Here is a 22,316-nt window from a genome sequence, read left to right as displayed (position 1 = left end):
TTGATGAAGGTTACGGCTGATTATTATACTTTGTGAAAAAGGAAAAGAATCTTGAATCTGACAAGAGCACGTGTGCCAACGTGTAAAAAACAAATGTTCAAAACCCCCTGCTGAACCGTCGCGATCCTCTTGTCAAACGGACAGTACATAAACAAATTCCATCATTTATCTACATCTACACTGATACCGTATATCGGCCAGCGTCGCCAATACGTCTGAAGGAGATTTGGTTTGCATATCTTACAAACAATCAATTTGAAACAATCTGGAAACATTTATGAATTTATGAAGAGCGTTCGAATTATGGACTGAATCTGAAATTAATTGTTAAGTGTGCCGATTGGTGTGAAATTTATGTATTGTTCGGACCACCATTTGAACATTGAGTTCTTATATGCCGATAGGATTTTTTTGATGATTCCTTTGGCTGGTGGTTTTCGTAAACAAGAGAAAAGAGCGGAGTTGCAGTTATGTATATGATTTATTTGCCATCGGCCGCCCTCTTAACAGACATCTTTTTACCCTCCGCCTTCATTGTTTTCTTAAATTTCGTCTTCGATTTTGCCTTGCCCACTTTTCCATTTTGAATCGGTTTTCCATTCACCTTTTTCTTGTCGAATTTATTCGTTTTGACATGTTTTCGGGCAGCGTGCTTTACACTAATATCTTCACGTTCTGGGACTGTTTTTTTCAGCTTCTTTTTCGTCTTCTTCGAATGCTCTTTCATCGTTAACATGTATTCGGGCACCGGACAACCGGAATTTTTGATGACCTTTGCGATGCTAAACAAAAACATTTTTGCCAATGAATACATCAACGAGATATGAAACTTCCCACAATGAACTTACCTCTTCAAATTGATGGTATCGTTCTGCGTCCAATACGTTATCGCCCTACCTCGTCTACCAGCTCGACCAGTTCTACCGATTCGGTGAATGTATGAGATAGCCGATTGTGGAAAATCATAGTTAACCACCAGATTGACACCTTTGAAGTCAATGCCACGACCTATTATCTCCGTACACACCAGCACCCACACTTTGCCTTCACGGAAATCTTTGACCACATTATCGCGCTCCTGTTGACTCCGATCCGAATGTATGACATCAATGTTAATGCCATCGAACATTAATTCCTTGTAAAGTTGTTGCGCCCGATCCTTTTGGGATTTAATTTGATTTTAATTTTTATCACGACTTTGCACTGGTTGCAGAATTCAATGGAAACTTACCTTACTATCTACAAAAACTAGAACCGGCGGTTGTAGTCCCTTTCGCAGCATTTCTCTGAATGCGAGCAATTTACCAGCTTCACTTCCGACAAAAACGAGTTCCTGTTCAACTAAATCGGTGGCGGCATTTCGCTGGCCTATGGTGATGGTCAGAAAACCTTTGAGGTTCTTTCGGCACCATTTTGCCACTGCATTCGTCCAAGTGGCACTGAATAGACCGACTTTTATCGAAGGTCTCGAGCACTCTTTGTAAATTTGATCAAATTGTTCGCGAAATCCATTTTTGCCTTCTTCGAACAGTTTATCCGCTTCGTCCAATATCAGCCATTTTACGCTGGAAAGGAAAATTTGTTGGAAAATTAATTTTTCTTCTTTTTATTCTGCACAAATGTTGGAAGTGACTACAAATTCCTCGATAGACTACAAATTCCTCGATAGAAAATTTTACTTGATTCAGAGTGGTAGCAGTGAAACGACGATGAATATAATGGATGAAAATTGAACATGTAGCGTAACTGTTCAATGAAACACACATGCTCTTGCAATGAAGTAAGTGCGTAAAGTGAACCGTCTATACTAATGTCAGATGATTGGTGGTCACTACCGAGGTCTCTAATCAAGTTTGCAGGAAATTGAGTCTCAACTCACTCTATAGGTGTACTTACCTCTTCAAGTCCAACACAACCGGCTTCTGATTCAACAGATAGCAGACACGGTTTGGTGTTGTAATTAGAATGTCGAATTTCTTGTTACTTTTGTCACCGTACCGACTTTCCGCCTGGTTGACTTTACTCAATATATGAACACGTAGTCCTAGACCGTCCACCAGCCGTAGACATTCACGTTGCGTTTGCTTAGCGAGTTCTCGTGTTGGACACAAAATTACAGCACGAAAGCCTCGTTTCTTAGGCTTTTTCAAGTCTCTGATTATGGGTAAGAGAAATGCCGACGTTTTACCCGATCCAGTTTGAGCACATGCCATCAAAGAACGACCCTGTTGACAAATTCGAATCATGTAGATCAACGGAATGATTTATCAATCGAAAAAAAAAGAAATGAAAAGCATACACTAGCCATAACCGGAATCGCTTGCATCTGAATGGGTGTAGGAACGTTGTAGCCACAGCCGAACAAATTGTCAAACACTTGAGAATCGATGCTGTATTTTGTTTTCATTTCATCGAACGTTTCGAGCGGATCCGGAGGATTTGATCCCTTCACATGGATGTGGTATTTGTTTCTCAAATGATTGACCTGGAATCAGTGGATCAATGGGGGTGAACTGGTTGAATGTAAATGAAGATTTCGACTTACCTTCTCCGTTTCCCAATTTTTCAACTGTTCGGCAGTCACTTTTTTCTTTTTCTTTGACACCTGCACTGGCATTGCCGAGTCGCTTAATATTTGGATCTGCGTACTTTGCCCTTCATTGTCACTTTCATCCTCTGACTTGATCGACACATCCGAGTCAACAGACGGCTCTTCATCTTTTATTTCTTTCTTAATGTAGCTCGAAGTGACAGTACTTTGCTGAAAATTTACGGTTCAAAGGCAGACGATTAGTAAACGTAATGTCGGCGATTCTATGGAAATCCTTACTCCATATGACTTTGAAGCAATTGGTTTCGTGAAAATAGCTCCACAGCTCAATTGTTTAAATAATTCCTTAGCGTCCATTTCCGCTTGTGTAAAATTGAATCGAAATTCCAGAACTGTTTCTGTTATGACAGCATGTAAACAGAAGATTTTAACCTCACGTTGCCATTGTTCCCCCATGTGGATTTTTGACATTAATCTGTTTTGATGTGAACAGGCTCTGTGCGATGATCATAAAGGCGCCACCATTTTTGAAAATCGATGGAAAATAGGTGAGGTGCATAGTGTAGGGATATTTGTAACTTAGGGTAGGATAGTATAAGATGGGCAGGGTAGCTGATGCATTAGAAAAATTAACAAAATAATGTCTTCAGATTTGATAGCTATGGTTGCGACATCGCACTGATCGAAATCGATAGAACATCGATTGGCATTTAGCTGGCTGGGAGAATGGTAGTGGTGCGTGCAATGGATATTCTGGATCCGGATTAATATTTCCCACGCCTGCGTAACATGCAGGTAATGGATCGAATTCATTTTACATATTTTTTCCTTTATTCAGTGGTCAGAAAATCGTCCGAGACGAGAATCGATAAGTCTCTGTGACACCAGTCAGTTTACCAAAGTTGTATAAAAAATGTTTTGTTGGAAGGAATCTTCATTTCGAAAAGTGCGCTCTTGTATGTGCTTGATAGATAGTACTGCTCACGAATACACCGAAAGCATTGAAGTTCTGCTGCCGATTTCTGAATCGATACAAACCATGAATGCCAGAATGCCATATCATGCGGTCCATGCAATAGTGACTTTGAAATGAAAATAAAAACTAACAAAAAGTGTGAGTCGGAAGCATTCACCGTCACGAGCCCACTGAAAACACATCGGTAACACATTATTCGAAATCAATAAAAAGTGAACGTCGACTATGGGCAAAGTCGTTCTCGGTCGCTCTTCGAATATTTTTACACCAAAACAATGTAACGTCACATTTCAGTTTTCAAAACAAAAGTTTCGGTATAAAACAAATATCCGTCTACTAACCTCAATCAGATTTTGACTCGGCAAATTACAAATAGAGCCGTTCGTAAGGGTTTCATCATGGACAAAGTGAGTAGTTTTTGTATTTTGGACCAATGTCAGATAAAAACACAGACAGAACCGGCGAACATCAAATTCCTTTTATCCTCTCACATATTTTGTGCATATTTCCAGGCACCAAAGTATTTAGCTGCATTCGACTTCGATCATACAATCGTCAACGACAATAGCGACATAGTTGTTCGGGACTTGATTCCTAAGTCCTTCACAATACCCGATGACATTAAACAACTGTACAGCGCTGAGCATGGTTGGACTCAATACATGGCTGAAATATTCAAAATTCTACATGAATTGAATGTTTCCAAAAATGAAATTGTTGCAGCGATAACATCGATAAATGAAGTTACTGGAATAATTGAATTGATCCGAAATTTGGTGGAAATGAATTTTGAAATCATTATCATCAGTGACTCGAACATGGAATTCATACGAAGTTGGTGCGAAGCTAACGGAATTACAAACTTGATCGAGAAGGTGTACACCAATCCGGCAAATTTCACCGAAGACGGTTTGCTCACCATTCAGCCGTTTCACAAGCAAACCACCTGTTCAATGAGTCAGATGAATTTATGCAAAGGTCAAGTTTTGGACGAACACATTGCACGGAAGGCGGCTGATCAAATTACTTTTGATAAAGTTTTCTATGTGGGCGACGGAAGAAATGACTACTGTCCCATAACGAGACTGCGGACTGAAGATTTTGGCTGTGCTCGGGTGGGATTTAAGTTGGTACAGTTGTTAGCTGAAAGTACCGTTGTTAAAGCAGAAACATTGTTGTGGGACAATGGAAACGATTTACTGAAACAAATAAAGGAAAAAATTTAACGGAAAAATAGATTTCATTTGTAACGAGAGATCCATTCTGACTCTTAAAAATCCTTTATAATATCGACTGTTAATGATCTAAAGCAGGCCTATTATTGGAAATTTTGATTCTGAGAATGATGAGAAAACATTTCAGAATTTTACGGAACCTTTTTAGAAGGAATTTCCCTAAATTTTCAGAATTAAATTCCCAAAAAAAGACCCCGTTCTCGACATAAAAGTATAAAGTCTCACATTAGTCACGGTCCTTATTCGTAACGAGATTCGTAACTCACATCTGACTGGAACGGTACTACGGCGGTCATTTTTTGTCGTCTACTATTCTTTTACCTTATCAATAGAAAAACGCTTCGATGTGTCGCGACATTACAACAATTTAAAATAATTTTTTATTGAGTTATTGCCGAAAAACTGTTTTCGGTATCCTTTCGACTTTTGAGCTTTTTTCACAGAAAACATTTTTTTTTAGAAAAAGTAAAAGATACGTGTTTCCTAGAATGAAAGACGAATCCAACGAGCTATCACTCATTAAAATCGGAGACCGCTTGTACCCCAATCGCCTGAAGTCTTGACTCTTAAGATTCCAACTAAACCACGCAGCGAAGGGCGGGTTAGGCTTAGCAGTAATTTGCTGGTATAGTTTCCAAAAATTCTTTGACTTGCCTACAGGCGTTCAAATCATTCCATCACTTTTGATGTTTTTTTTTTAATCTTATTTGCGTTCCAGAGAATGTAAAGTTTAAAATCAAGCGCCACTTTTTTCTCTGTTCAACAGAGAACCGTTGGAAACGGAATCTATAATATTGTTTTAGTGCGCCACCGGCGCCACCAGTTACGTCAGTCAGTTAAAGTCGAAACGGTCGAAACTTACTCCGCGCATATCATCAGTTCAGTGTTTAAAATTCCACTTGTATTTTGTTTTCATCTCCATAGTAACCATAGTAGAAAACCTTTCAATGTGAATTGAATTTGATAACAGCAACCTGATCATGTTCAACGGAATTGGCTTTTCGTCAGTGTTTAAAATTGAAGGTAATTTTGGAATTGCGTTCAGATAATCGGTGTGGCAAACTGACACAACTTTCCGTACAATTCCTCATAGAAAAACCGATTCTTCGACCGTGCCTATCGGAGAGCAAACGTGAAGAAATCCAACGATTTAAAGCCAAGGCTCTGGCGATTGAACGACGTTTGGCTGAGAAAAATAAAAACCTAACGGACGACGTAGCGAAACACACAAACATTGAAGAAGATCGAACGGAGGAAAATACTCGGTATTGTGTGGAAGACATTGAAAGCTGTTCCGGTCAATCGGAGAATCCCACCGACCTTGATAATGAAAATTTTGTAACATCCATTTCCGACTGGGAAATTTCGTCGATTCGCGGGTTCGATTACGATAACTCGGCTGCTACTGAAACCGTCGACTGTTCGGAGAATGTCAATGACCAGCAAGGTCCGGCCGATCAGTCGAATGAGAATGAGAATACGGTTGTGCCAAAATTGATTCGCTCAGATTCGTTCATTGTTGACGAGCCGAGTGAGTGCTTCTTGAAACAGTTGGAATGCAGTGGTATACCCATGGTTGTAGTTCCATCCAATTTACCGACGCTTGATGTTGATGCACCGACCGGAACGGAATTAAGACACTTCAATCAAACAAAAGTGTTTGCCAAGCCGGTAGAAAAACGGAGACCCGAGACGAAGAAAAATGCGACTCCAAAAACGAAAAAATGTCCACTGAAACCATTCCCATTCAGGAAGGCCCGGATTCCATCCGACAACATTTCCAATCTACCAGACAAACTGATCCGAAAATGTCAGAATAATACCATTGGCGCGGTTGATATTCGCAGAGAACGGCCACAAAAAGGCGTAGCCAAACAATCGTCGGCTGTAAGCAATTCAGCACGCAAGGTACCTACCTCATCGATGGAATCGTCACTCGCAAAAGTCCATGTTCAAATTTAACAATTTCCATTCTACGCGCAAAAGTCCATGTTCAAATGTTAGAATTTTATCCTACGCGCAAAAGTCCATGTTCAAATGTTAGAATTTCCATTCTACGCGCAAAAGCCCATGTTCAAATGTTAGAATTTCCATTCTACGCGCAAAAGTTCATGTTCAAATTTAACAATTTCCATTCTTTCCATGTCCCATGTGGAGTTCTATTCGTCCCAGTAGGTTAAATAAAGAGTGTTTTGAGAGACGTGTTTATTCTTCGACGGAAACTTATGAACTAAATCTACATTTTCATGTTAGGTCGAGGCGTAAACGCACAAGTGTTTACGTCTCGAATGAGGCGTAACCATTTTCAATAAATGTTTACGTTCTCGATTGCATTTCTGGTACGCCCCAGATACCGATATCTGCGTCGTGACCGTTATGCAGCCGAGACTGCTGAGCAATCATAATAATAACATTAACTGTATAGGTGTGTCATAAACATCACCTCATCCACACTCGGCCATTCGACAATGACATGGATCCCCAGTCATTCCATCTTTATAATTGCTCGGCACTCCGTATACTACTATCTTGTTGATTACTCTAAAAACTTTCACACCTGAGTCTGACTATCTTTCTTTCGTCAGACCCATCATTGTCTTTATTTCAGGGAAATTCAATTAGCGAAACGGATACCGTCAATTATGAATGCTGCACCAACGATACGAGTTCTGTAGATGTTCGGGTTGCACAAATCGTTGCTAACATTGAAGAGAAATTTCGCAACGAAATCGTCTCATTTTTGGACAAGCAAAAACGGGAACAGGATGACTTTCTCAGGAAGCTTATGTCGGAAGTGAAAGTGAAACAAGATGCCTTCCAGTGCAATCTTTTCATGCAAATAAAAGAATTGATTGGTGATGGTGTGTCAACGTTGCTCAAGAATCAGGATAATATCACGGTGCTAGACAGTACGACTCATCTGATGAATGATGTCAACGGAAATGTGTCCCTGCTCGAAATCAATGACAACGATGACCGGCAAAACAAGGTTGATATTTTACAAAATAAAATTGTCGCCGGCACCCAAATAAAATCACTTCCTTTCCTCAGGAAATTCGAGCCGCTACAAAGATAAATGCATTCGTCAGGGGATACCTAACTCGACGGTTATTCAAAACCGAACAGGTGCAGAAAGTTATCAAGACCATCCGTGATAGTTTATATTTGGTCATTGACCTTCACTTCGAGCACACCGATGTTGAAAGTGTGGCTGACATTCAAATGAAGCACAATCTTCTGCAGCAGGTAAAATTTTATTAAGAGAATAATTGCCTCGGGTCGGTTTACGATGCAATCTCGACACAGAAGTAATTGATGCCCTCGTTCATCAGTAAATTGAAAACCAACCTTTAAAGTTGAGAAGGGACCTGAATCGATGGTCATCGTTAGAAAATGGCTAGAAGTCGATTAGTTCCAAGCTAATCGAAATTGTGAGGTCAAGAACTGGAAGGTTACTCGGCCCTAAGTGTTTTTTTTTGACTTACTCAAATTACCGTGCTCACCGATGTGAAGTTGCTTAGATGTCTCATTATAGTATTGCATTAAAGTTCCCAAGGTGAGAGGTATAAAGTTTTCTGCCAGTTCAGATACTCTGGCAGCTTTTTCAATGTTTTTACTTTGAAACTTACTTCCCCGAACTTAATCTTATTTTTTGTTGCACCGCAATAATATTGCTGGGTCTATCTTTAACGAGACACTAGACCCTAATATAACTGCTGTCAACACATTCCGTTCGTTGAATCAATTCAAAATTCTCTTTCAGTTGGAATCGAATCGTTACAATTTATCGCACATATTCGTAACGAAAACCCCAGCTGAACAAATGGCAATAATAGCTTGCGATCGACAAATTATGATTAATCGTCTGGTCAAGAGTAATTCGACGAATAGGATTAAGGAGCCGCTGACGAACCGTCCACGTTCAACGAGTGTAGAGGATAAGTTGAAGAAATTGAAGCCAATCAAATTGTAAGTGGGAGAGAATTGCTCAAAATATGAATAATGTGCCTTTGTTGCCAGTGCCAGGTGATTGTAGTTGTAGCCTTGATTGGCCATTTTTAATGTAGAGAATTTTTATAGTTTGCTTAAGATTAAGAGTCCATTTGAGCAATCGAAATCAAATTTTAGATTCACCGACTGTATTTCCGCCGATGAAGCACGTCCTTGTCAAGACACATAAAGAATCGGAAAAAACCAAAGATAAACGCCCGACATTTTTGATTTTAAATAAAAAAATTTAATTGAAAAACAAAAAGTCGTTTTCAATTCAACAAATTTTTCCAACATCCATTACTTCTTCGATGGTCGCATGGCCTTCAACTCATCGACGCCATAAATCAACTTCTTCGAATGGAAAAAGTTCGTGCGCTGATAATCGTCCATCACTTTCACCAGCGGCTTAATCGAGCGCTCCTTTTCTAGCGTCTCGTTGACCAGTTCATTGGCATACTTATAAAATGCCTGGTCCTCTTGTTCGTTCAGTTCACCCAAACAAATCAGATCGGAATGGTCCTTCTCCTGTTCACGCTGGTGCCGTTCCTCAATTTGTTCGGTAATTACTCGACGGTGTTCCTTCACTCGATTCATCGTGTCCAGACGCATCTGGCGATCGAACAGAACATTCACCTCTTCGTTCCGGACGCGATTCTCAATGTCACGTCTCATCTCGTTTTCTTGGCGCTGTTTTCGCATCTTCTCTCTGGCAAGATCGTCCAGATGGTTTTTGATTTGCATTTGCTTCAGGCGACGTCTTTCCTCGACCTTGGCTTGATCCTTAAATTTCAACTTGGCTTGGAATTCCTCAACACTGCGTTTGATGATCTCATCTTCCTTCTGTTGAATGTTTTTGATGTCGGTCAGGGCGGTTTTCCAAGCATTACTCTGGAACGAACTTCTTTCGCGCTTCAACTCGTTGTCATTACGGTGCTTAATGTCGCTGATGATGTTGCCTTCGGAAAATAATGACGCAACTTGATTTTCCAAGGCTTCTTGTTGCTTTTCACCTGAAACACAGAACATGAACTCATGTTGATCTGATCAGATAATTCGGGCCTAACAACTTACGTATACGTCTCTTTTCAGCCAGTTGCATAGCCTCCAGGGCGATTAGTCGTTTGGCTTCTTTTTTCTTCTCCAAAATGCGACGTTCCTTGCTCATTTGGGCAGCAAGGTCACTGTCAATCTGGCAATGCTCCAGTTTCTCCTCTTCGCATTGAGCCTTCTTCATTTCAGCATCTTTGCGTTCCTTCGTTTCGATGAATTCTCGCAGTTCTTTCTTGTAGTCGTCCTTTTTACGTCTTGTGTCCAACATAATCAATCTTTGTTGCTCAGCATACTGTTGATCTTGGGCTACAGCTTCTCGACCCATTGCCAACGAATGTTCTCGTTTCATTTTTTCTGCTTTGGCATTCGCACAACGTTGCATGTCACGGACAGCAACACACTCACTGGTCGCATACGCACTCTCTAATAAGCGTGGTCCCATTTTCAATTTTTGCATTTGTTCGTTTGCCTTGGTGTTTTCCTCGAAACGTTTCATTTCATCGCTTTCCTTTAATTTTTGAAAACGTTCGGCGGCCTCATCAATTTTCTGGCGTTCAAGTTTCAGCCTTTCGTCCTCTCTCGCTTTGATGGTCGCTTTTACCGAATTTTCCCATTTATCAGTCATGGCGCGAGAGCCCTCATACAAATATTTCTTGTATTCGCGATCAGCTTGTGCATCAATTTTGACATCGTCCCCACGTCTCAGGTGTTGAAGTATGCCATTCCACTCTTTTTGATGCAAAAGAATCGACTTTCCAGACGGCTTCACTTTATCGTCACTCATTTTTGGGGAAACAAATAGATTGGCAAAAGAATTGATGGTTTAAAAAAGGAGAATTATTCACACGTTCTGTTACATTAATAAGAACTCCTCGACAGAAACAACTACAACTCACAACGGATAAGACTGAATGAAGTATGCTTTTGAATTTCGAATTTACGAAAAGCGTTGCTTTTTCGCCGGTTGCTATGTTCATTTTGTTTATGAGTTTTTTTCGTGTGTGTGTGTGCTATTTTCAGCGGCTACACTCTTTTGTATTGTTGGATCAATATAAATACAATAGATGAATATATTATACGTATGTGCAATAAGGGGTCATTACCAAACTTCTAACTGTTGAATGCGCAGAAAATTGTATTGCCAATGGAAATGTATTCTTTTAATATTTCAACGATGTTATCTTGACTTTCGGGGCAAATAGGGTCTTTTGTTTCGCGGATGTCATCTATTTGGTCTTTTTTTTTAAGTTTTAGGTGAATTTCTTCACCTGAAAGTCTTTCAACCTAAGTTTTCAATAGATTTTTTTATGATAAGGCAACGAAAGCTTCCCACTTCGCGATTGAACAGAGAAAACATAATTTTTAGAGCATTTTTTTAAACGAATTTTTCATAGTCTTCGAAGGTTGACAGGCACTGGATTAGCAGTTCTAGACATAATAACCAAAAATTCCTTTGCATCGTACCGGCGCACTTTAAGAATGAGTGGTATCACAGCATGAACACAAGAAATATTTGGAGGCTAATGCTATCTTAATAGGCTACATCGCCGAATGGAACGCACTCACTATCCGTGGGGTAAACAACCATTTGACGCATTTGACTGATATATCAAAATATATGTCATGCTGTTTCTTCGCACTCACGTAGTCAAATGGTTGTTTACCCCACGGCTAGTGAGTGCGTTCCATTCGGCGAAGTAGCCTATAGGCGCTGCATTTCTTTCGTATAGTAGTGATAGTAGTACAGGAGTCATGATTTGGAGGCTTTGAGAAATTTGAGAAATATTTCTTTAAATTTCTCAAAATTTTACAAAATATCTTTTTTATTCTTTTGAATAAAATTTAGGAAAATTAACTTTTTTACGTGTCTAACAATGTACCCGGGTAAAAATTTCAGTCTCAGTGAGACCATAAAATACGTAGTCTCAAGGGTCTCATTTCGGTCTCATTGACTTTTTCAGTTTACGAGAAGTCTCAATTTTAATTTATTTTCTGTAAATGAACAAGAATGAACGAGAGAAGCTGAGTGGTCTCGTTTCGACTACTTTTCGAGAATGTTTGAGGATGAACGAGACGTCTTTTTTGGACTTTTATTTGTTAGACGTGATGAGGCTGACCGAGTGGTCTCCGATATAATACTTTTCGAGACTGAACGAGTGGTCTCTTTTCGAATAATTTTTCTTTGCACCTTTCGAGACTGACCGAGTAGTCTCGTTTCGAATATTTTCCGAGAATGTTTGAGGATGAACGAGTAGTCTTTTCGGACTTTTTTTTGTTAGACGTGATGAGGCTGACCGAGTGGTCTCCGATTTAATACTTTTCGAGACTGAACGAGTGGTCACTTTTCGAATAATTTTTCTTTGCACCTTCCGAGACTGACCGAGTAGTCTCGTTTCGAATAATTTCCGAGAATGTTTGAGGATGAACGAGTAGTCTTTTCGGACTTTTTTTGTTAGACGTCATGAGGCTGACCGAGTGGCCTCCGATTTAATACTTTTCGAGACTGAACGAGTGGTCTCTTTTCGAATAATTTTTCTTTGCACCTTCCGAGACTGACCGAGTAGTCTCGTTTCGAATATTTTCCGAGAATGTTTGAGGATGAACGAGTAGTCTTTTCGGACTTTTTTTGTTAGACGTCATGAGGCTGACCGAGTGGTCTCCGATTTAATACTTTTCGAGACTGAACGAGTGGTCACTTTTCGAATAATTTTTCTTTGCACCTTCCGTAACTGACCGAGTAGTCTCGTTTCGAATAATTTCCGAGAATGTTTGAGGATGAACGAGTAGTCTTTTCGGACTTTTTTTGTTAGACGTCATGAGGCTGACCGAGTGGCCTCCGATTTAATACTTTTCGAGACTGAACGAGTGGTCTCTTTTCGAATAATTTTTCTTTGCACCTTCCGAGACTGACCGAGTAGTCTCGTTTCGAATATTTTCCGAGAATGTTTGAGGATGAACGAGTAGTCTTTTCGGACTTTTTTTGTTAGACGTCATGAGGCTGACCGAGTGGTCTCCGATTTAATACTTTTCGAGACTGAACGAGTGGTCTCTTTTCGAATAATTTTTCCTTGCACCTTCCGAGACTGACCGAGTAGTCTCGTTTCGAATATTTTCCGAGAATGTTTGAGGATGAACGAGTAGTCTTTTCGGACTTTTTTTTGTTAGACGTGATGAGGCTGACCGAGTGGTCTCCGATTTAATACTTTTCGAGACTGAACGAGTGGTCTCTTTGCTAACATTTACGGGTGTGCGAGACTGGAAGAGTGGTCTCATTTGGCAAAAATATTTTCTTAGACTTTTGAGAACGGAAAAGTGTTCTCATTTCGACAAAATGTTTTCTTGGACTTTTGAGAACGGAAAAGTGTTATCATTTGGCAAAAATATTTTCTTAGACTTTTGAGAACGGAAAAGTGTTCTCATTTCGACAAAATATTTTCTTGGACCACTTTTCCGTTCTCAAAAGTCCAAGAAAATATTTTTGCCAAATGAGAACACTTTTCCGTTCTCAAAAGTCCAAGAAAACATTTTTTCCAAATGAGAACACTTTTCCGTTCTCAAAAGTCTAAGAAAATATTTTTGCCAAATGAGACCACTTTTTGGTTCTCAAAAGTCCAAGAAAACATTTTGTCGAAATGAGAACACTTTTCCGTTCTCAAAAGTCCAAGAAAATATTTTTGCCAAATGAGAACACTTTTCCGTTCTCAAAAGTCCAAGAAACCATTTTTTCTAAATGAGAACACTTTTCCGTTCTCAAAAGTCTAAGAAAATATTTTTGCCAAATGAGACCACTTTTTGGTTCTCAAAAGTCCAAGAAAACATTTTGTCGAAATGAGAACACTTTTCCGTTCTCAAAAGTCTAAGAAAATATTTTTGCCAAATAAGACCACTCTTCCAGTCTCGCACACCCGTAAATGTTAGCAAAGAGACCACTCGTTCAGTCTCGTTCATCCTCAAACATTCTCGGAAAATATTTGAAACGAGACTACTCGGTCAGTCTCGGAAGGTGCAAAGAAAAGTTATTCGAAAAGAGACCACTCATTTAGTCTCGGAAATTGTAACAACGGTTCAAAAATAAAACTGCCAATAGATATATCAGATTTAGCAGCAAGCGTAACGTCGTTGGTGGTCCGATCCGAAAGTTAAGCATCATTGGTCGCGGTTAGTACTTGGATGGGTGACCGCAAAATACATCACAAAATAAAAAAAAGGTAAAAAAAATCAAAATATTACTAAACATTATTACAATCATTTCAGTCAACTTCTTCCGGTACAAATTGGATCTAGTGAATTGTAAGAGAAATGAAAAGTTGTGGCCATCTATGAACTCAACAGAGAAGTAACAAATGACAAAAAACGGGACAGAGAATATGAGACTCAAAAACAGTCTAACATACTCAAAATGTGAGACGTCTCAAAAAGAATAAAAAAAACTCAAAATGTGAGACCTCTCGAAAAGAATAAATAAACTCAAAATGTGAGACGTCTCAAAGAGAATAAAAAAAACTCAAAATGTGAGACGTCTCAAAGAGAATTAAAAAAACTCAAAACGTGAGACGTCTCAAAGAGAATAAAAAAAACTCAAAATGTGAGACGTCTCAGAGAGAATAAAAAAAACTCAAAATGTGAGACGTCTCAAAGAGAATAAAAAAAAACTCAAAATGTGAGACCTCTCAAAAAGAATAAAAAAACTCAAAAAGTTAAAAAAAAAAACTCGAAATGTGAGACGTCTCAAACAGTCTTTTTTTTTTAATTATCATCAGACCACCGTCTCAAAAAGTCGAAATGAGACTGCTCATCTAGTCTCATACCGTCTCAGAAAGTGGAAATGAGACTACTCATCCAGTCTCATACCATCTCAGAAAGTGGAAATGAGACAACTCATCCAGTCTCATACCGTCTCAAAAAGTCGAAATGAGACTACTCGTTCAGTCTCATACCATCTCAAAAAGTCGAAATGAGACTACTCATCCAGTCTCATACCGTCTCAAAAAGTCGAAATAAGACTACTCGTTCAGTCTCATACCATCTCAAAAAGTCGAAATGAGACAACTCATCCAGTCTCATACCATCTCAAAAAGTCGAAATGAGACTACTCGTTCAGTCTCATACCGTCTCAAAAAGTCGAAATGAGACTACTCATCCAGTCTCATACCGTCTCAAAAAGTCGAAATGAGACTACTCATCCAGTCTCATACCGTCTCAAAAAGTCGAAATGAGACTACTCGTTCAGTCTCACACCGTCTCAAAAAGTCGAAATGAGACTACTCGTTCAGTCTCATACCGTCTCAAAAAGTCGAAATGAGACTACTCATCCGGTCTCATACCGTCTCGTAAAGCAGAAATGAGACTACTCTGTCAGTCTCACACACACAAACAAGTCTGAATGAGACTACTCGGCAGTCTCTTGAAGTCCAAAAAAATTATTCCAAATGAGACTTCTCTGTCAGTCTTACAGATTCTCGAAAAATATTGTAAATGAGACTACTCTGACAATCTCAGAAAGTCTCGCAACATATTAGAAAGAAGACTACTCTTACAGTCTCAAACAGACTCGTAAAAGGTTGAAAAGAGACTACTCATCCAACCTCAAACATCTTTGAAAAATATTTAAAACGAGACTTCTCCACAGTTTCGGATGAATTCTGATGAATTTCGGATGAATTATGAGAACTAAACCAGTCTCAAAGGTCGAAAAAGAGACGTCTCGCCTCCATACAAAAAAGCTGTATCGAAAAGACGTCTCACGACCACTTTTTTTTTTACCCGGGAGACAATATTTTAAACGTTTTTGGAACTGATTTAGACAACTAGTTTTGATAAATACTTGAAAACTGAATATCGAAGGATTTAATTACTTCTTCTTACTCTTTTTCGACTGTACGAGTTCTCTGGTTACTTTTATGTATCTCTGCACATAAAATTACATTGTTAAACCATGTTTTAAAATTGGAGAAATTTGAGAATTTTGAGAAATCCGATTTCTCAAAAATAGTTCCTGCTTAATAGAGTACTGAATCTGGACAGTGTATCGAACAAATTTTGGCAATGTAAAAAAAATTAGAAATCTTTTTCATACATTGGGAGCTGTCATTAGAAGCACTTTTGCCTGAAGTGCGTTGACCGTACCGCTGAATTAGGTTGTCAGTCTATTTTGCCTAAGAGCTGTTACAAACTTGACTGGATTTCTAGTCACAACAATTTAAAAAAAAGATTGATTATAAGTCATTTAGTCAATTTAATTTTAAATTTCATCTCCTCGACGACTAAACAAGTATAATGCCAGTATTTAAGTATCTTATTAATCTAAATTAATTTATTATTGTTTTTAAGCCAAGGTCCTCATTGAGAAGATCCCTAATTTTTTTTCTAATAAATTTAAGTGTCACATTACTAACATTTGTGTTTTTACGGCTAATTTTATTATGGCTTTCCTTTTATATAAAATTGATTCTTCTTTTGATAAAATATTTTTTTTGTCATTTTATTGTATTCCAATTCTTTGGTTCTTATACAATTTTAGGTTTTAATTTCGATGCATAATTTAATACAAAATTCACTATATACGAATCGATACCAAATTTTTCCAATTTTCGGTTTTATTTGTAGCCATTTTGAGTTAATCATTGCTTTAGTTATTGCTATACTTATTTAATATATATCGTACTTATACATATTATATGGTCCAATTCGTCTTAAGCTCGAAGGACTTGATCTCATGAGTCATAAATAAAATCTGCATACAGTTTCACAATTAGCAATAAGTTCAACAACTTTTTGTGTAACGATTTTGGAGAAGACTTGAATATTGATAGAATCTGTGATAATAAAATGTGGAGCTCTTTTGAGATATTGGTATTTGATTTATAACGATTTTGTCTTGAAGCAATTTAACGTATCTTGGAGCAATGAAAATTAAAATGAAGATCAAACGGAATGAGTGGTCAATAAAAAAATCCAATCTTTATCGACGATAAGACGAACGCTGTAATGTTTAAAGCTAAACAAAATAACATGAAAAAAAATCTTGGATTTTTTACTGATCACCTTGACTGTTTTAACAGAGCCACCGAAATATTTCAAATAATTTTGTATTACAGCTTCTGGAACTACAACGTCCATCAATTCATTCCACAATAAATATCAATATTGAAGCACATACGTCGCTTATAGACAGCAATATAGCATGTGGATGCAAACGAACACAGTATATGAATTTTTAGTGAGTCCCTTAGTTAAAGGAGAAAATGGGCATCGAAAAATTCGATGACGATTGGGGAAAGGAGCTTATTGAAAGGTAAGTCTGAATCAGCCGTACATACTTAACCAAATTATTGTTTGAGATACCTAAGTAGAAACAGCAGTGTATTGGTGCCACACACTTCAAGCGTGAGTGGTACTCCAAATATAGTACTGAGACCGGACCGTGTATCAAAAACAAATTTTGGCAGTGTAAAATAATGGAAAAAAATCTGAGTAGAAATTAGAAATGCTAACCATTTGTCTTGGACCGATTGATTTTTAATTCATTATTTGTCACCTAATGAAATTCAGTAGAACCAATTTTCGTTTTACCTTTGACATGCTATCACAACTTTAGAGCCTCGAAAATTCAATTGCCGAAAATGTCTCACATTTTAATAGGATAAATGATGAAAAAATAGCTTCTACAGTGTGTTCATTCAACGGACTATTGTTGTGAAAACGTTTTTCCATATTTTCATTTTTTAGTGGAAAATTCAAGAAAATGTAGGAAAACGCTTTCACAAAAAAATATTCAGTGAATTTCAACCAAGAAGTAAAATTTCCATAAATTTTGTCCCATTGATTTATATTTTATTGGTCGTACGAGTAACACGGAATTGAATATACACTAAGTTACACTAAAATGCTCTTACTAGTTTTATAGATAACTTACTTAATAAAAAATAAGAAAAAGAAAAACAATCAACATGCACATTGAAAATCCAAACATTTTAAATTCAATCTTTGCAACCAAGTCCAGCTGAATAATTGCACATTCCGCCAACCGGATCAAAACTTAATTCCTTTGGGCAAGTATATTCCCAACCTACCACGCCCCCTATTTCCATTTTGGCACATGTGATAAATTTACGGCAGGATAGAGGATGGGGAAAATTTCCTTGATCCAAACATTCGATTATACCGAAATCGTGCAGTATAACTTTTATCTGAAACGGCAATGAGAGAGACGTGGAATTACATTTTAATCAAATTTTTATGTTTGTCTGCTCTTTTGCCCTCTCTTTGTCGGACTCTGTATTATATTTAGTTTTTGGCACCGGAAATTTGTTAAATTAAAATGAGAATTTCGGAAAATGTATTTGGTCGAATAAGTGGATGGTGAACAGAATGTGATTTTAATTTTACCTTTGAATGGTGGTGACTGTCAACGATTCCCAAATTACCATCATCATAGTAATCATAGTCGTTATGAATGGGATTGTATTCTTGAACTGGCACTTCGGATCTAAAGTCCAAACGCTGTGTCCTCTCAAACGGCTGAGGTCGCCGTCTTTGTAAATATTCGCGTCTCGGTGATGGGGTTGTTGTTGTTGCTGCGGTTGTTGTAATTATTCGTCTAGGTATCGTTCGTCCTGCGAAAAAAGAGCATTCATTCTACAACGGATCTCACTAAACAAGCTTCTGCAAAAATTTACTGGTCGAAAAATTCACTCCGATCCGTTTAGTGATTGGTTCTTCTGTATTGTACGAATCTGTAACGTCCCTACGATCCTCGCCACTAAAGAAACTGTACGTATTGGAATATTTCGATGTTGATGACGAAGCTGATACGGGAAGCGGTGCTTTCGATATGGTAGCTGTGATTGCTTCAATTAAGCCGTCGTCTTTTAGATTTTCGCCAATTTGATTGAATCGATTGTTAACGAATTTCGTATCCAAAATACTCGGTTCAATTTTTTGATCGACATTATTGTATCGGTTTTTATTCTCTTCTACAACCTTCTCATGTACCGGCGATTTTGTTGTTGGCGTGGTGGCGGTTGCATTTTTTGTCGGTTGTTTCGTTGTGGTTGAGAAATAGTTATATCGACGTCTGAAAAACTTATTGGTTGTGGTCCGATACGGTTCGGTTCGGGTAACCGTTGCTTCAGTGGTAGACGTTGTCGTTTTCGATGTGGACAACGGTGTGTATCTGCGACGGTCGATATTTGGCCGAGACGAATATTTACGTTTGATGGTATTTTTGTTACTAGGTTCCGTTGTCGTTAGAATCAGTGCCGATGTTGTTGTTGCTGTTGTCGTTGGACGTCTTCTACGATTCGGTTGATAAGTCGGAACAATGGATTCGGTGGTGGGTAGAATTTCGTTCGAAACAACGGTTGTGTTCAATTTTTTCGTTGAGAATGGTGGACGTCTAAAATTGGGACGGAAATTCGGCCGTATCTGAAAACAAAATATGTTTTTTTTGTGATAGGGTTGTGTCACTCGTCTGCAAGAGAGTGCAATGACTTTGTGTTGACTGTTCTGTTTATTGAACTAACGTTGCAAAACTGATCATAAACTATACCAAAAATGAGCTGAAAATTAAAATTTCACACAATTTCAGCAGTCACAATGCCACAATCCTCCAGCTCCATTCTACTTCTGAAAAAAAATAGTTGCCTTGTACATAAACGACCATTTTTTAGAATTTTGAGTGCAGCTTATCGTGGCATTCAGAATGACGAGAAAAACGATGACTTCTGTGGCACAAACGATGCCATGGTGAGTTTGTTAGATCTCCGTAACATGCATCCGTTGGTTCCAATGACCTCTGTGGTTGCTTCACAAAGAAAATTAAAAATTAATGTGAACGGAACAATTATTGGTTAAGCAGGTAGCTAGGGTGCAGTGAGTTCCAATAACCACTCGAAAAGTCCCATAGTCAGTACAATATGGAAAGAAGACAAAAATCATACATGACTATCTTCGAGAATGTACTAACGATAGGTAGTAGAGCTATGGAGTGGTTATTTGAACTCACAGCATCCTAGACACCTGCTGAACAAATAACTGTACCCATTCCTTAATGAATTCTTTATTTTTAGTGACGCGGTCGTAGTCGAACCTGAGACGACATTCGAAACAACGGATGCATGTTTTGTACTCAGGGCACCGAGATCTATCTAACGCACTATGTTACCATTAGTATACTTTCCAAATGTTTCAAATTATTGCCTAGTGACCACTTAAAAATCTGTAAAAATTAGTATGATTCGCTGCAGGCAACACTTCTTCGAAAAGTATCTGAGGGGTAACACTTCTTCGAACAGTATGTAAGGAGTTCCACATTTAAAAAAAGATTGTCTCAAACACTCGATCGCATTAATCCAGAAAACCAACGAAGAAATTATAATTACCGATCTCTGCGGTAAATGAGAACCAGTTATAAGGTCAGAAAATGGCAGAAAAAAAAATTAAGCGAAAGGCGATAAAAACTCGATTTTATCACAAGATTCATGTGTGGAACTCAAGTATCCGCATACGAGTTATACTAACAATGTTATCCAATCGTACAATCATTTTGTGTAAAGAAATTTACATGCAATTCGATTAGTCATATATTTGTTAGGAAGTCTGGCCCACCGATAAATATTTGACGATGTGCAATTACTTTCACACAAATTTGTAAACTAATTTTCTAGCGATATTCTCCACCAAAGTAAATATTTACAATTAAAACTCACTGTGTCCACTACAGTAGCTAAGGTCGTTCATTTACATTAATATTTATGCCGATCACTCTCACAAGACATAAGAGATTTCTTTGTCACACTGTTAACCATTTTCATGTTCATCATTTCTTTTAACATCGACACACTGCTCAGCAAGAAGATAAAGAAAAAAACATAACAACATTGACTTATGTAACGTAAATATTAAAACATTAAATTTATTTTTAAGATGTGTCGGTTGTATATTATAATGTCCCCAGGTATGAATTGGTGACAAACAACTTGACATTTTTTCCATTTTATTACGAAATTATTTTTTTTTCTTTAATCCACTTTCTTCCATTTGTGCACCATACTTTATATTGAATGGATGACTTAACTTATAAAAATGCTGTAAAAAAGCCGTGACAATACAAATTGTGTGTGTGTAACTTTAGTGTGCAAGTTGGTTCCGATATTTTTAATATGAACATTCCTACGACATCGATTATAATCCATTTCATGAAACTATACACTACTAGGTTGGGTCGATTTTTGTTTTACGTTTTTGATCGAAGAAACGATTTTGCAAAGGACTATTCATATGCCAAAATATAGACACAGGACTTCTTTTCTCCGGGACTCCTGGGATCATACACACTGGTAGTTTTATTATTAACCAAATCCGTGTAGTCAGAATTTAATTGTTTCTCAATAGATCTGTCAAACTTGCCCTTTCCGCTTGTGTTTTCATTTGGATTTTTTGTTCAAAAAATCCAACGTTCCCTAATAGAAAATGGTCTTAAAATGTTATAAAAACAGTTCAAATGCTCGCCATGTAAATCTAGATGAATCAAACTCCATTCTAATCATTATTATTCGCGTTGACATTACTTTTTGATTGTACAGAAACCAATTAAGTCTAGAAAAATTTACTATCCACATCGCAACATTATTTTTGTCCTCGTAATATTGAAATTCCAACTTAATTCAAATAACAATTCTCAAATTCGCCATAATGGAAACTCAAGCAAATTCACATTTCATATACTAACCAAAACTACGGATCCCTACGGATAGCAAATGTACAATTAAATACCACTATCATCAAAATATTGTTAAAATTTCATTTAGTTATGCTACTGAAGCATTGCTTAATAATGGTCTCGTTAAGCATAAAATATAATGGCAACTTTTAGTTAACAATGAAGCAAAGCTAGACGTAGATAATGATGAAATATCCGTAAAGACAGTACATAAAAGTCTGTGATTTATTCATACCCATAAACGCTGCTGTAGCTAAAGGTGTGCGGTTCGAAAAACACCCAGTCAAAACTCGGCCGGTTGGGTTCGGTCTCGGGCTTTCATGTTTCTTCTGGCTTCAGGGGTTTAGGTTTCAAAACCGAAGATTCGGGTTCTGACGGGTTGGGTTAGATCTAAGGACCAACGCAAACATTTTCGGTATCACTGTTGTGGATGTGATTTTCTTGAGAGCTAAACTGTCTACATTTTTTATAAGAATTATCATCAATTAAATATTCAAAATATTCATTCGATCTTAGGAATCCGGTTAAGCAATTACTTTTTCAATTAGATCAACAATCAACATCTGCCAAGCGATAAGACTCTAGAAAAACTGCTTTTTTTTCTTACAGATCACATCCCGTTTTCCAAGTCTACTAGACGAACTACAGCTGTGCACATTTAGACGTACCGTCATATTATAAATATATTATTTCTCCAACTTATCTCATTTCTTCATAACGAGTATATGGAGTAATGAGAGAAGTAACCAAAATAAGAGAAATAAAAAATATATGATAGTGACGGTACTT

General features: G+C 37.8%; 5 protein-coding genes across 7 annotated transcripts in view; 2 read left to right on the top strand and 3 right to left on the bottom strand.

Annotated features, from left to right (window-relative positions):
- Positions 1-462: 462 nt before the first annotated feature.
- Positions 463-3,004, bottom strand: LOC119068615 (probable ATP-dependent RNA helicase DDX52). Its single transcript, XM_037172275.1, has 7 exons — positions 2,831-3,004; positions 2,546-2,761; positions 2,300-2,485; positions 1,897-2,225; positions 1,232-1,565; positions 849-1,159; positions 463-782 (listed from the first exon to the last, which is right to left on the bottom strand). The coding sequence occupies exons 1-7, from the start codon at positions 2,906-2,908 to the stop codon at positions 482-484; spliced, it is 1,755 nt and encodes a 584-aa protein (XP_037028170.1). The 5' UTR covers positions 2,909-3,004; the 3' UTR covers positions 463-481.
- Positions 3,005-3,749: 745 nt separating this feature from the next.
- LOC119068614 (probable phosphatase phospho2) lies at positions 3,750-4,761 on the top strand. Its single transcript, XM_037172274.1, has 2 exons — positions 3,750-3,934; positions 4,040-4,761. The coding sequence occupies exons 1-2, from the start codon at positions 3,926-3,928 to the stop codon at positions 4,751-4,753; spliced, it is 723 nt and encodes a 240-aa protein (XP_037028169.1). The 5' UTR covers positions 3,750-3,925; the 3' UTR covers positions 4,754-4,761.
- Positions 4,762-5,588: 827 nt separating this feature from the next.
- Positions 5,589-8,999, top strand: LOC119068612. 3 transcript variants are annotated; one of them, XM_037172270.1, is made up of 6 exons: positions 5,589-5,785; positions 5,856-6,670; positions 7,371-7,751; positions 7,814-8,008; positions 8,526-8,731; positions 8,891-8,999. In XM_037172270.1, the coding sequence occupies exons 1-6, from the start codon at positions 5,743-5,745 to the stop codon at positions 8,940-8,942; spliced, it is 1,692 nt and encodes a 563-aa protein (XP_037028165.1). In that variant the 5' UTR covers positions 5,589-5,742; the 3' UTR covers positions 8,943-8,999. The 3 variants fall into 3 exon arrangements, with proteins under 3 accessions (XP_037028165.1, XP_037028164.1, XP_037028166.1); XM_037172269.1 differs by having other exon boundaries at positions 5,856-6,703; positions 7,386-7,751; positions 8,891-8,998; XM_037172271.1 differs by having other exon boundaries at positions 5,856-6,703; positions 7,386-7,751; positions 8,526-8,911.
- Positions 8,977-10,798, bottom strand: LOC119068613 (trichohyalin-like). Its single transcript, XM_037172273.1, has 2 exons — positions 9,827-10,798; positions 8,977-9,765 (listed from the first exon to the last, which is right to left on the bottom strand). The coding sequence occupies exons 1-2, from the start codon at positions 10,587-10,589 to the stop codon at positions 9,053-9,055; spliced, it is 1,476 nt and encodes a 491-aa protein (XP_037028168.1). The 5' UTR covers positions 10,590-10,798; the 3' UTR covers positions 8,977-9,052.
- Positions 10,799-17,551: 6,753 nt separating this feature from the next.
- Positions 17,552-22,316, bottom strand: part of LOC119068609 — a 44,895-nt gene continuing 40,130 nt past the window's right edge. The window contains exons 14-16 of the mRNA XM_037172268.1: positions 18,484-19,231; positions 18,194-18,420; positions 17,552-17,994 (exon numbers count right to left, since the gene is read on the bottom strand). Of these exons, the coding sequence (XP_037028163.1) occupies positions 17,785-17,994; positions 18,194-18,420; positions 18,484-19,231 (1,185 nt within the window). The 3' untranslated portion in view covers positions 17,552-17,784. The remainder of the gene's footprint in view (positions 17,995-18,193; positions 18,421-18,483; positions 19,232-22,316) is intronic.

The sequence above is a fragment of the Bradysia coprophila genome (genome assembly GCF_014529535.1).
Source record: "Bradysia coprophila strain Holo2 chromosome X unlocalized genomic scaffold, BU_Bcop_v1 contig_20, whole genome shotgun sequence".
Taxonomy (NCBI): Eukaryota; Metazoa; Arthropoda; class Insecta; order Diptera; family Sciaridae; genus Bradysia; species Bradysia coprophila.
Note: the sequence above shows the minus strand (reverse complement) of the source record. Positions and strands in the feature narration are given on the sequence as shown.